General features: G+C 40.5%; 2 protein-coding genes and 2 non-coding genes across 4 annotated transcripts; 3 read left to right on the plus strand and 1 right to left on the minus strand.

Moving 5' to 3' along the window:
* The first annotated feature begins 417 nt into the window (after positions 1-417).
* On the plus strand, positions 418-3,718 carry rps5 (ribosomal protein S5). Its single transcript, XM_018687178.2, has 6 exons — positions 418-549; positions 1,451-1,554; positions 1,833-2,042; positions 2,754-2,882; positions 3,330-3,428; positions 3,606-3,718. Coding segments are annotated over exons 1-6 (612 nt in total). The 5' UTR covers positions 418-548; the 3' UTR covers positions 3,675-3,718.
* On the plus strand, positions 1,614-1,747 carry LOC127142303 (small nucleolar RNA SNORA3/SNORA45 family). Its single transcript, XR_007812889.1, has one exon. It is a non-coding gene; the product is annotated as a small nucleolar RNA SNORA3/SNORA45 family (small nucleolar RNA).
* LOC127142304 (small nucleolar RNA SNORA3/SNORA45 family) lies at positions 3,116-3,248 on the plus strand. The gene has a single exon (XR_007812890.1). It is a non-coding gene; the product is annotated as a small nucleolar RNA SNORA3/SNORA45 family (small nucleolar RNA).
* Positions 3,719-3,762: 44 nt separating the features above from the next.
* Positions 3,763-12,430, minus strand: ddah2 (dimethylarginine dimethylaminohydrolase 2). Its single transcript, XM_018687177.2, has 6 exons — positions 12,282-12,430; positions 10,843-11,415; positions 9,568-9,756; positions 7,998-8,117; positions 7,161-7,304; positions 3,763-4,987 (listed from the first exon to the last, which is right to left on the minus strand). The coding sequence occupies exons 2-6, from the start codon at positions 11,140-11,142 to the stop codon at positions 4,868-4,870; spliced, it is 873 nt and encodes a 290-aa protein (XP_018542693.1). The 5' UTR covers positions 11,143-11,415; positions 12,282-12,430; the 3' UTR covers positions 3,763-4,867.
* Between the last annotated feature and the right edge of the window lie 97 nt (positions 12,431-12,527).

Raw genomic sequence — 12,527 nt, forward strand, 5'->3', positions numbered from 1 at the left:
AAAGCTACTCTTCTCGCCCCCATCAACTTCTTTTTCTCTCAGTCTCCCCATCTTGTCTCGTATCTTTCCTTCCCAGAGCTAAACTGTGATTTCAGCTAGCTAATTATTTCACTCAAGTAAAAACCAGCCGGCATCTTGATGGACGGCGGCCGTTTAACGTAGCGTGACGGCACAAGAGCCGTTGGGCAGATGACGTTTGGTGATGAATGACATTAAGCTACAAACGGGTCTGTTAGTAAAGTTCGCCATTTTATCTGTATCAGTTTGATGACATAACCAGAAAACCACCGTGTTCAGTAAAGTATTTTGTAGTAACGACAAGATAGTTCAATCCACCGATCGACACACAGACAATATTACGCCGGTAATTAGACGGAAAAGTCGGTGATTGACGCTTGTAAGTGGGGCCTATTAATAAAAAAAAGACTACATTTCCACGCATGCCTTGCGCACCGGAAGTCACCAACCAGTCCACCGGATATCTGGCCACAGAACCCTGAGAGGCCCTTTCCCGTCTGTGAGGAGTGTTGTACAGAGCGGCAGACACAAGTGAGTGGAAAATTCACTTTTTACTCGCTTTATATATCATTAAAAAGAACACTGGTGGGCATTAAGGGGCACAACAAACTCTTGTTGTCCGATAAGTTTAAGCTAAGCAGCTCAGTTTTACCAAAATGTGGTTTTATTTCCTTTAAAAGTTACCGTACGAGTGCAGCACCTCTGTGCGTTAGCATGTGGCTAGCTAGTTAGCACATGTGGATGCGGCATGTCGACCAGCCGCCGCGTTAGATATAGCTCTCAGCGCCCTATCACTCAAATAGCGGCGGTGGTATTATCTCAGATCCCGCAGTTTTCACTGTAGAAGATACCATCGCTGTCAAGAAATGCATAATATCACCAGTTTTCAGTCGTGTGTCAGCTTGTCCGCCCCGTGGCTCAGGTTAGCTTCTGTTAGAGTGAGACAGGCTTCAGCTCCGGCCTTGTGGGGAAGCTGGATGTCTTTATTTCTACCTGTTCTGACCTGACATTCACTCAGACCTGCTCTGTTTAAAGCTATAGGGAGTTTATCTGGTGCATAATGAAATATCAAACCCAGGTTTATCACTACACTTTAACATCGATTTGTTTTATAGGAAAGCTGGGAAGTTTCAGCACCCGTGTTTATTAGTGTAGTGGTTTTATGAGATTTAAGTCATTACATATTATATATAGATTTATTTGATCTGTCAGAATAAGTCAGATGACATTCAGCTACACCTACCATCAGAAACCAGTCAATTTGACAATCGGATGGGATTTTTTTCCCTCCCTCAAATAGCGTCGCGATGAAATTAACAAGACGGACCTGGTATTTATAGTGGTAGGAACTGAGACTTTAATCGACTAATGAAAGTCTGATAAATTGATTGTCTTATAATTGAAACTCAACTGCTTACCTATTTATCTTCAGTGACTGAGTGGGAGACTGCCCCAGCCGTGGCTGAGACCCCAGAGATCAAGCTCTTCGGCAAGTGGAGCACTGATGATGTCCAGATCAATGACATCTCCCTGCAGGTAAGCAGCAGCTGCATCAGTCAGATTGTGTTTATATTAAAGTGCTTTTGTCGATTCAAAGCGAGGCTAGAGTCACGCCTGGACACTGACCTGTTGTCCTGGTGTGCTAGAGTGCTCGCAGAGGAAAACGTCTTTGCTTATTCATTGGCTGTAGTCTGATGTGGCCCAGTCAATCACCAACTTAGACACATGATCTCTTCATCCATACTGTACCTCAGCAATGCTCAGCTTTAACCTCTATAAGCCACAATAGTTAAACCACCCTCTTGTAACAACAGGATTACATTGCCGTGAAAGAGAAGTACGCCAAGTACCTGCCACACTCTGGAGGACGTTATGCCGCCAAGCGTTTCCGCAAGGCCCAGTGCCCCATCGTGGAGCGTCTGACCAACTCCATGATGATGCACGGCCGCAACAACGGCAAGAAGCTGATGACTGTGCGCATCGTCAAGCATGCCTTCGAGATCATCCACCTGCTGACCGGAGAGGTACGCACCACATTTCATCATCAATCATTGGCGTGATTATGACAACACCAGATAAAGGCATTAGGAAGTTGATACAGTAAACGATGAACCTTGATTGTGGGTTAATAATCTTCACATGATACAGTGGGCCAGGTTTTCATTGTTATATTACCCAGGCGATATTAATAGTTTCTGTTTAACCTGTTTACACTGAGGCATCCACAGATCCAGAGGTTTTTTGTTTGACTTTAAAGCCACTTCACATTATTGTTGTGTAGGTAGCTCAGACTAAACCTCCACTAATAGAAGTTAAATGCAAAAAATACAAATAAGCTGCTTCATTAGGCCCCAGACAGATAAAAACTGTGCCAAACAGTATAAAATGACATCAAACATTTTTTAATTGGTTAAGCCATCCAGAAGTCTGCCTTGTATCTGAATTCCTGTGATGTTGATTGATTTATATTACTAGCAACTATTGTTATATTCAGTTGTGAAATACTGACAAATGTATTTAATAAACAATTGTAGTCCTATACTGGATTTCCTTCAGCTTTGAACCAGTATGACTGTGATAATTCTACCAAAAGTCTAACATTAATAGTAGTGGTACAATATACGACATTAAGCAGGATCACCAGCTCTTTGTGTCAAGTATTCATTGTTATCCCATGTTGTGTATTGATTTGTGATTCAACATGTCTTTAATGCTGTTTTAAATTCTGTTCCCAGAATCCCCTTCAGGTCTTGGTGAACGCCATCATCAACAGTGGACCCCGTGAGGACTCCACCCGTATCGGCCGTGCCGGTACCGTCAGGAGGCAGGCTGTGGATGTGTCGCCCCTCCGCAGAGTCAACCAGGTAACACAACCACATACAGTTACACATTAAAAAGTTATTTTTCCTTTTTTAATATGTGGTATTACAACAAACTCCTCTTTAAACCCAGACATGAAGATAGTGTATGTGTGGTAAAATGGAAAGGAGGAACTCGCTTAACTTTAACTGCATTATTGACACATTTGTCCTCCATCAGTTACTGTACACTGCTTTATATTCATGAGGTGAATTAACACATTGTATTTCATGCACTAAGCGAGGCTAGAGTCACGCCTGGACACAACCCATTGTTCTGGTGTGCTAGAGTGCTCGCAGAGGAAAATGTCTTTGCTTATTCATTGGCTGTAGTCTGATGTGGCCCAGTCAATCACCAACTCAGATACATTATACTACAAAGCCAGTGTTAAGTCCATTAAAGTTGAATTGTCAGCCTGTCTCACCGTCTCTCCCTCTCTTCTTGTCTTGTAGGCCATCTGGCTGCTGTGCACAGGAGCAAGAGAAGCTGCTTTCAGGAACATCAAGACCATCGCCGAGTGTCTGGCTGATGAGCTGATCAATGCAGCTAAGGTAATTGTTTATCCACTTCATTACACAATAGGTAGTACTGTAGAATAATTCTTACTGGGTTACAGAAAACACACCTTTAAACTGAGTGCTGACTAGACACACATTTAGTCTCAGTAAACATAAGTCATGCTATTCAGCTGTGATGTGTATTAATCTACTGAATTTGTTCTGTTTCAGGGTTCATCTAACTCCTACGCCATCAAGAAGAAAGACGAGTTGGAGAGAGTTGCCAAGTCCAACCGTTAAACATGTTTGCTTTCTTACAAAACAAATAAATCTGAAGAAATTTCTGTCGACTCCCGTGAGTTTTTAATGAACCTTTTCACACAAATGATTTGACAGATGTATAAACTTGGTTACCAATTTATTAGGTACACCTACTGTGGCTAAAATTAAGCATCTAATACATCAGACCTGCAATAAATTCTTTAAGGTTATAATGTTCAGCTTGTGTTGATTCAAATGTATTATCATTTTAGAGGATGTAGTTTGTGTTGAATTTACATTATAGAGAGGTGTTTCTGTTATTTAGCCTTAATACAAATGTAATGGACAAAATAATAACACCTCCTAATACAGTATAATTCAACAGCAACACAAACTGCATCCTCAAAAATGGCAATAAAGCTGAATCAAACAGTTTTAACAAAAACTGAACATTAAAATCTTCATGAATGTAGGATTTACTACAGGTTGGTTGAATTAGCTTTAGCTTAGCATACCTAATAAACTGACAACTGAGTGCAAATTACACAGGAGCAAGGTGACGAGTGTTAAAAGTTGTCAGATGAATTTTAGAATTTTATTTACGTGTCTATACTTGCTACAAATTCATACATAGGAAAAGCAAAAAAAAAAAAAAAAAAAATCTGCATTTCTTATACTTAACAGCTACATGTCCTGTAATTGAAAATGTCAGTAAAACAAATACTTGGAGAGTAATGAAATGGATACCAACCTGTTGTATTGTGGATATACTGTAAGAGCTATACATGGTTGTGAATCTGCAAAGGTATCACAGGGTTATCTGCAGCTCTTAAAAAGCACTGAATTCTGTTTCCTTAAAACTAAAAAGGGCCATAAAACATCTTAAAATTAACTGCTTTTTTGTCCATTTTAGTAAATATGTTGTGTTAGCTCAGTGGTGCTCACAAATTACAATTTAAACAGTGAGAAACTACAGCTGGATTTAGTGGTTTTGTTAGACTTGTGTGTGCCGTGGTGTTTGTCCAGCAGGGGGTGCAGCTGTATCAGCTGGTGTGCTGACATTAAGTCTGCTAACAGATGGATCATTCTGTCTCATACAAATACTGTGTGTCAGTGTTTCCTTTAACAATAAATAGATGAGATTTGTAATCAGTGGGAAGTATTTCAAAGGCCCCCTCCACCACCACCAACACGTGCAGGTAAAATGCGGGGTGACATACGGAGCGCCGTCTTCAGAAATACGTGTGTTTTCTGTTGATGAGAAGGCAGAGCGAGGACAGAGACGCTCCCAGCTTGGAGGCCTCGCTGCAGGCTGTAGGGAGGTGGGTATAGTCCTGCAGCTTCTGGAAGGCCTGCGGAGGGCGTAGAGGAAACAATTTACTCATCCAGACACATACTCATCAGCACTGGCACAGACTGTACTGGACACACTTAGGGGAAGAACTCTGAGTCTAATAAAAGAAAGAGAGAGGAAGGAAAAGCTGCTTCACTGGCTGGAACAACAGATCCTTAAATCACTTACAGGTGTCAGTGGCTTTTATAAAATCAGGTCATGACTTCAGTTATGTTCACTGTAGAACTTATGGTTTTCCCTTGTCGTGTATCTAAAATTCAGAATATGAGTCATAAAGTAAGAGGATTGATTTTCTAATGCATCTAATGATCATACACTTTTATGGTGGTATAAATATACTGTGATCACACATATCTTACTGCATTAATTTCACTCTGTTCACACCGTATATATCTTAGCATATTAATATATACCCCTGTTATTTATATATCCATTTACATCCAAACTTAATGCTTTTTGAACTTCTGGTTAGATGCTAAACTGCATTTTTTTTTTATCTCAGTACTTGTACTCTGCACATTGTATCTGATCTAATCAAAATCTAATCTAAATGAAATTATAACCCTCAATGTTTGAATGTGATACGAAATTATCTGCATTTCCCAGGAGGAATCTCTAAAGACAAACAGCTCTACACACTGAATTTTAGCAGGTTTTCAGTATATTATACTGTAAATGGATATGTACATGATTATGGTGGTGAAATAGTTTTACATAAATCTTATCTTGGAAAACAAAAATAATGAATTTTGCAGAAATTGCTTTCTGTTTGTGAAGCAGCTTTTCAAAGGACGTACGATGTTGCGCGTATTGTCTCATTTCCTGTTAGAATAAAATGGGTATTAACTGTTTTGTGTGCTAGGTGCTAAAATAGTTTATCATTACAATGAGTATGTTGTCCTGTATATGCTTAGTTTGAAGTACGGATTTGGGACGCAGCATAAAAGATCACTTCACCACAGATTTCTGTGTCAGGCTGCAGGATTATTCAATATCATCATGAAATCATAACAGTGCTGGCTGATGTGATTCATAATAGTGGACACAGCTTTAAAGAAATTTAGCTTAATCTCGATGATGATGGAACAAAAAAAAAAGGCGTAACATTTTCAAGATATCTCCACTTTTCTGCTCCCACCTACTCACATTTGTAACAGATCAACCATGAAGGTTAGAGCTGTGACTGGGAGAGAATGAATTCATCAGACATTTCATCTTTTGGAGCCAAAATCAACTGTCACAGCAGAACAAATATGTTTTCTACTGAGTCTTATTAGCTCTTAATAAAATGTTTCTGTTAAGATCTCTGCTCTGTTTTGCATCATTTACAGAGAATTATACCAGAGATCTGTATCATAGGAAACATGTTCTGTCTCAGAGCTGTTAATCTTATTATATCCGGTCTGTGGGAGTGTGTCTTTGAGTTGTTACATTTCCTACTGATTAAGGATGAGTTTTTAATGCTGTTTTACAATATACGATGATTTTAGACACAAAGATCAGTTTACAGAGAGACTCCTCAGCCTCAGCTGCATTATGATTATTATTACCATTAACGTCTTACATGTTTCATTACTGTTATTTTTATTTCACTGTTAGTGTGATGTGCAGTGTGGTTTTCATATTCATGCTGTTATGTTTTGATATTTTTTCGTTTAGATAAAAACAAATATTATTTGAAAACAGTTGCATAAAGTCGTCTGTGGCTTTGGAGGAACTTTGTAAAGTCTGAGAAAATAACCCTTATTATGTTCCCATCAGGTTTATCTTGCACTGGATTTTTAATCTTTCTATGGTTTCACTAGAGACTAAAAGTCAGAATATCTTGACCTCTGTGGGCTTTGATTATGACTAACGTTCTTCTAACTGTCCCTACTTTTTCTAGCTCTTTATTAAATAACCAAAGATAAAATAAAATGAAATGTTTCCATTATCCTGATGAAAATGAGGCTCTTTATGAATGAAGAAGCACAGCTGCACTCTCAGAAACGCTGTCAGGAAATTACGTTTTTTGGCAGCCAAACTTAAACTAGGAACTAAAAGTCTTAATATATCATCCTCTGCTACTTCTTATGCAACACTAAATCGCAGTAAGACAAAATAAAGTAAAATAACTCTGCTGTAATCCTTTAACGTGACAAAGATGAGGGTGTTATTGTGGCTGCACTCACAGAGATGCTGTCTGGACACTCCTCTGTAGGCCGGTGGAGCAGGAAGTCCCGCTTAGACGGACCTTTGATGTAGATGCAGTTTGCGGCTGATTCCTCAGGGACAGTGAGGATTTCATAGTGATGATCAGTCAGCTGCTCCATCATCTGGAGACAAACACACACTCCATGTTACTGTGCACCACCCTCGCTGCTCCACACACACTGTAGCGGACCACTCCTAACATTACACACAGACTCAAAGACTACACTATTAATAATATGACATCGGCAGTGAGGAGATAAATGATGTGTGGAGGTCACATTAGGACAGAGTGTATGTTAGGGGCCTGGCTAATACGTGATTTTCTAATTCACCAAGAGAGAAAACAACAATGTCTTATTTTACAGCTTCTTATTTTCAATAATGTGTCGTCAGTAAACATTAAAATCAATCTTCATACCAAATTCATTGGATTTTGCTTGGAACTGTTGGATATTCTCAATCATACAGTTGTACACAAAGGTTTGGTCTCCAGGGCAAATAACTTTTTAAAAGTTAAAACTAGTAAATATAACCACAGCAGCAAACTCACATCATAAATGAACTGTTCCTCAAATGTTACTGAGCTTCTTATGGTCTCTTTCATTTACTTTAAGCAACATTGTGTAACTAATTTACTTAAAAATAACAGCTTCAAAACCATTTTGAGGCTGTGTTTCATTTCAGTGAGTCACAAGAATGTAGAATATATAAATACAATACAGCACTGATATGCAATAAGAGTGGCTTTGATACATTTGAAGTATTATTAGAGTTTAACATACACACACTTAGCTATTGCATGTACACACACTTACCCTGAGTGTCTTCTTGGCCCCGTCACTGTTGCTGATGATGATTGTGTCTGGGCCTCCCATGGAGCAGATGTTCTTCAGTCGGGCTCCACCGCAGACAGGGACCGTGGACACAGCAAAGTCCTGAACAGATGGAGGATGAAAGGTTTAATTCACACACACTGTCTCTGCAAGTTTCTCTGAGAGTTGAAGTTCCCTCATCCAGTTCTGCAGCAGCCACCCAGTGGATCAGTTTTCACAGCAGAAAGTTTGACTTGTCACAGCAGGAGAAGCACAGGTGTTATTCATGACGTTAAAATGGCTCAGGTGTATTCAGCAATAAGTCGAGACCGTGAGGCAACATGCACGAAACCAGAACCATGAACCTCACGTGGCTAAACTGAATTCAGCAGCCCTCATTAACTGCATGTGAGAGGCCTTGATCAGTTTGCCAGTCAAAATCAATTTTTTTGGTATATCCAGAATGTACCCAGACTGATTTTAGAAAGTCTAGGCAACAAAAAACCACATGCATGGTTTGAAATGTGTTGCCAATCAGATCTCAGTCCAGACGTTCTGGCTGCTCAAATCAGATTTCAAAGTGTCTTTTGAGTCACTCACAGTTGGGTACACAAGGACAACACCAAGTCCAGAGTGACAGTATCTACACATACACCATTACTGCAGATAGGTTGCTGATGTCTGAACACACAAATCAGATCCAATCATTTATAACAGTGTGGACAGTGTGTGCTAAATCTGATTCAAGAGACAAACCTGACTTTCCTGCAGTCTGAGCAAAGCCAAAATGTCTTGAATGAGAAAGACAAAGTCATTACTGAACAAAGGTTTTCTAGTTGTAGCAAGGCATTCATTGTCTCTACCAAATATCAGTCTTGACATGATCAGAAATCTTTAGCCTAAAACACTAAAACTCTAATTTATTCTTATAGCTGTGCCAGTGGATACTCAGTGTTACTGTTACAGTGATAAATATTTGAGCTACAAATGCATAAAAAGCACTTGTCCTCTGGAGTTTTAATGAATGGAAACTGAACGAAGCCTGTGAAAATCTAGAGAAACAACTGTGAAACATGATACATACTGAGGATGCCTGAGCCAACGGTCTGCTCGTCTTCCTCTTTCACCCCCTCTCCCCTCAACACTGATTCATACCAGACTGACACACTCACACACACACACACACTCGACAGAAGTGGATCTAAGATGGGTGTGTGTTCAAAACAGAAGTGTGTAAAATGCACTTAAGAGAAGTGAGGAGATCAATACTAATGGGTGGGTCGTGTCGAGCCTGAGGGGTCCCCCGGTGTGGTCTCCATTATTTGGCCAATAGAACAACCTCATTCATCACTGTTTACACACTATAATTCCCCAAATGCAATGCAGCAAATGGCCACCTGCTCACTTTGGCAGCGAGGTTCATCTTGGCACTACGGCTGTCTTTGTTGCACCAGCTAAAAACTCTATTGATTATTTCACGGTTTATTGGTGACCTTTTGTCTGAACAGCTAGAGTTCAAACTATAATTCACAGTACAATCATCCATCCGCCATCTTCCCTCCCTGCCTCTTACCCTGAAAGTGTCTGCGAGCACCTCTGCCCCTCTGCGGTTGGTGTGGGAGGAGATGCCAACGAAGAACTCCCTCCCCGTGAAGAGGACGTCGCTGCCCTCCAGGGTGGCTCCTGCAGAGTCGCCCTCCTCTGTCCCCATCTCCACCACGGTCAGGTTGAGCTCCGACATCACCCTCCTCACCGCCTCCACCTGGAGAGATGGAGGGTTTTACTTCTTCTACTGTTGGCATGAACCTTTATCACTGCTGGTTCTCTCTCTCTAGTTTTGTTAAGATCACGTAATAATGCAGCTGCAGACTGTTTTGAACCTTTTCTTAAGAAGCCATCAAGTCATTTCTGAATATTTTCCTAATAACTTTCAACAAGTTTCCAGAGAAGAAGTATGTAAGCAAACCAAAATACAGAGCTTTTTTTAGCCTGAGAACAGCAGGTTTGCTGAGCTTGAACTTGAAAGGAAGTGAAATCTATCATGAGGCAAGCAAACAACTCAAAATATATAAACCTGCCAATAATAAATGGGTTTTAATGGAGTAGTTCTATCAAGGAAATTCCTGTTTTTTGCGATTAGAAGCAAGTTAAACAGTGAACTTAAAAAAGTATTAGAATATTACACACCTGTAAAATAAAGCATCTTACATGTAACATTTGAAAGTTATTGCTCTTTGGCAATGTTTTATTTTACACGTTATTTCCTAAAAATCTCTAAATTTTCCTGGAAAGAAACATGTAGTTTGGCTCCAATTACAGGGAAAATAGAGAAACTTCTGACTGTTATTTTAATTGAGTTTATTTCTGATTTGCAGGGGAAGAAATTGCTCCATTTAACTGCAGTAAATCTTAACTGCAGAGTTTATACTTTATGCTAAAATTGTGCGTTTGTGTGTTGATATATTTCACAGTTTGCACATTCAGCTCATGGACTGCACTAAATCTAAGCTCATAACCTTTCCTGACTTCATCTGATTCTAGTTTTTATTCTGTTTATGGGTTTGCCATTTGGTTTGTTTTTATGAGTTTCTATGTTATGTTTTATGTGGGCTTGGTTAGCTCTGTGAAGGACTTGGTAACTTTGTTTTGATAATACAATAATGTAAATCTGTCAACAACTCAATGCTAAATCAAACAAGTATCTACTGTCGTTCATTCTTGAACCACATTGATATGAGCTGAAACTAAGGGCTTCTACTTACTGCCCCTTTATCTCTCAAAGCAAGATTAAACTGCATTATCAGAAGATTAGAGGAGCAAAAATGGGTCACCAAAGCCATTTTCTTACCTCACAGCGTCTCTGCTGTTTGAAGGGCCTGGTGATGAGCGCCGTGTCTCCCTGGATGACTGCCACATCCTCTATCCTCCAGCTCTCCGGCAGCTCGGGGTCAGGGGGGATCTCGATCAGCTGCAGGCCCACCTTCTGCCTCAGGGCTCCCGTCAGGCAGCCGAACTGACGCTGAGCTTTGGCCAGGTCCACAGAGATCTCGCCGTTCTCACGACCGTCCCCCGCTGGCTTCCCAAAGGTCTCTGGGATGCCCCGCACCACGGCATGGGTGAAGCGACCATACGGGCACATGTTAGCCATGTTTTCAATAAAAATTATTTGTTTCTAAAATAAAGTGGTAGCGAGTGTCAGTGTTTTTCCAGAAGTAATTAAAAAAGATGTGTATTGTTAACTCTTTTACAGTCTGGCCTTGTAAAAAAAAAAAAAAAAAAACACCAGGTGAACTCTAGATGAAGCTAATGGGATGGATGAGGAGGTCCAGAGGGAGAGTGGAGAGCATCTTCATCCCTGTCTCTGTGCTTCTTTCATTTCAGCCACTCCAACGACTACTTCCCCGTCTGCAGATGATCCCAGCTTTAGACAGAGGGAGATGGACACATCAAGGCCAAGGCCAGACACAACAGAAGAGAACACAACAGGGATAAATTTTAGGCTCTGATGCCTACATGTTTTTTGGGATATTTCAGGATCGTGTCCCTTTTTAGTTTGAGGTATAAATATCTACAACAGTTTTACAACAGATTTTAAATTACATCAGGGAAATGAGGTGATTCTTAGTTTGAAAGAGGAAACAATTAAACAAATTCACCACCAGTAAAACAGCTGAGATAACACAAAAACATGGCACAGTTCAAAGTAGACAAAAGGATCATTGTCCAAGGTTAGATGATAAGGAAACATTATTCAATAGCCCTGCAATATGCGGCAAAGCCGCCCCATATTTGGGCCGTAGGTCAGATTTGGGACAATTGTCCTTTTATCATCTTCCCTGAAACTCACAGCAGTCGCCCACTGTGAGGCTGCAGAAAGGGACTTCCACACAGGATGTTGCCTGAGTCTGCTTCTGAACTTATGTAGCAAGTGCTGGGCTTTGATATCCATTTCAAGGCAGCACACAAGAGCAATTTAACTGCAACTTTTAAGCCGTTAACAAGTATGTTTTCACCCTCTACAAGCAACAGTATTGCTTCTAGATATATCTGTCAGTATTCAGCGCTGTTATACCGTTTGGTTTCTTTGTCCAGCTGCAATAACCAACGTGAACATCAGCCAGAACAAAAACATCTTGGCTGCAGGAGTGCACCGCCCAGCAGTCCAACGCTCCTTTCCCCAAACGCTTCTCATGATGATGTTCGTATCTTTAAAACGGTGGAAACTATCGCCAACACTCCAAGAAGTTAAACAAATAACAAACACAGATGTAATTTTTGTAGGCTCACCTGTTTAAAGTGTAGTATCTCCACGCCTGGCCGCGTTTCCCTCCGTTTGATTTAATTTCCAAACCGAACCCCGCTCCCGTTACTCCCTCTCTGTTCCTCTGCCTCTCGGCTACGTGTCAAGATGGCGAATGTGAAATTGAGTAGTTCCGGTTAGTTGTTTCAAAATAAGACGAGGGCCATGTTCAACGGTGAAAAGTAAGCGAGTACATTTACTCAGTGACTGGATAGCGACGTAACCACTTAAAT

The sequence above is a fragment of the Lates calcarifer genome, linkage group LG3, assembly GCF_001640805.2.
Source record: "Lates calcarifer isolate ASB-BC8 linkage group LG3, TLL_Latcal_v3, whole genome shotgun sequence".
Lineage (NCBI taxonomy): Eukaryota > Metazoa > Chordata > Actinopteri > Centropomidae > Lates > Lates calcarifer.

Excerpts from the sequence above, each read along its gene's own strand:
- rps5 (XM_018687178.2), top strand. Across the intron at positions 1,555-1,832 it reads TCAATGACATCTCCCTGCAG|GATTACATTGCCGTGAAAGA; the intron begins GTAAGCAGCAGC and ends TTGTAACAACAG. Across the intron at positions 2,043-2,753 it reads TCCACCTGCTGACCGGAGAG|AATCCCCTTCAGGTCTTGGT; the intron begins GTACGCACCACA and ends TTCTGTTCCCAG.
- ddah2 (XM_018687177.2), bottom strand. The coding sequence starts at position 11,142 with ATGGCTAACATGTGCCCGTATGGTCGCTTCACCCATGCCGTGGTGCGG. Across the intron at positions 9,757-10,842 it reads AACAGCAGAGACGCTGTGAG|GTGGAGGCGGTGAGGAGGGT; the intron begins GTAAGAAAATGG and ends CCATCTCTCCAG. Across the intron at positions 8,118-9,567 it reads TGCTCGCAGACACTTTCAGG|GACTTTGCTGTGTCCACGGT; the intron begins GTAAGAGGCAGG and ends CCATCTGTTCAG.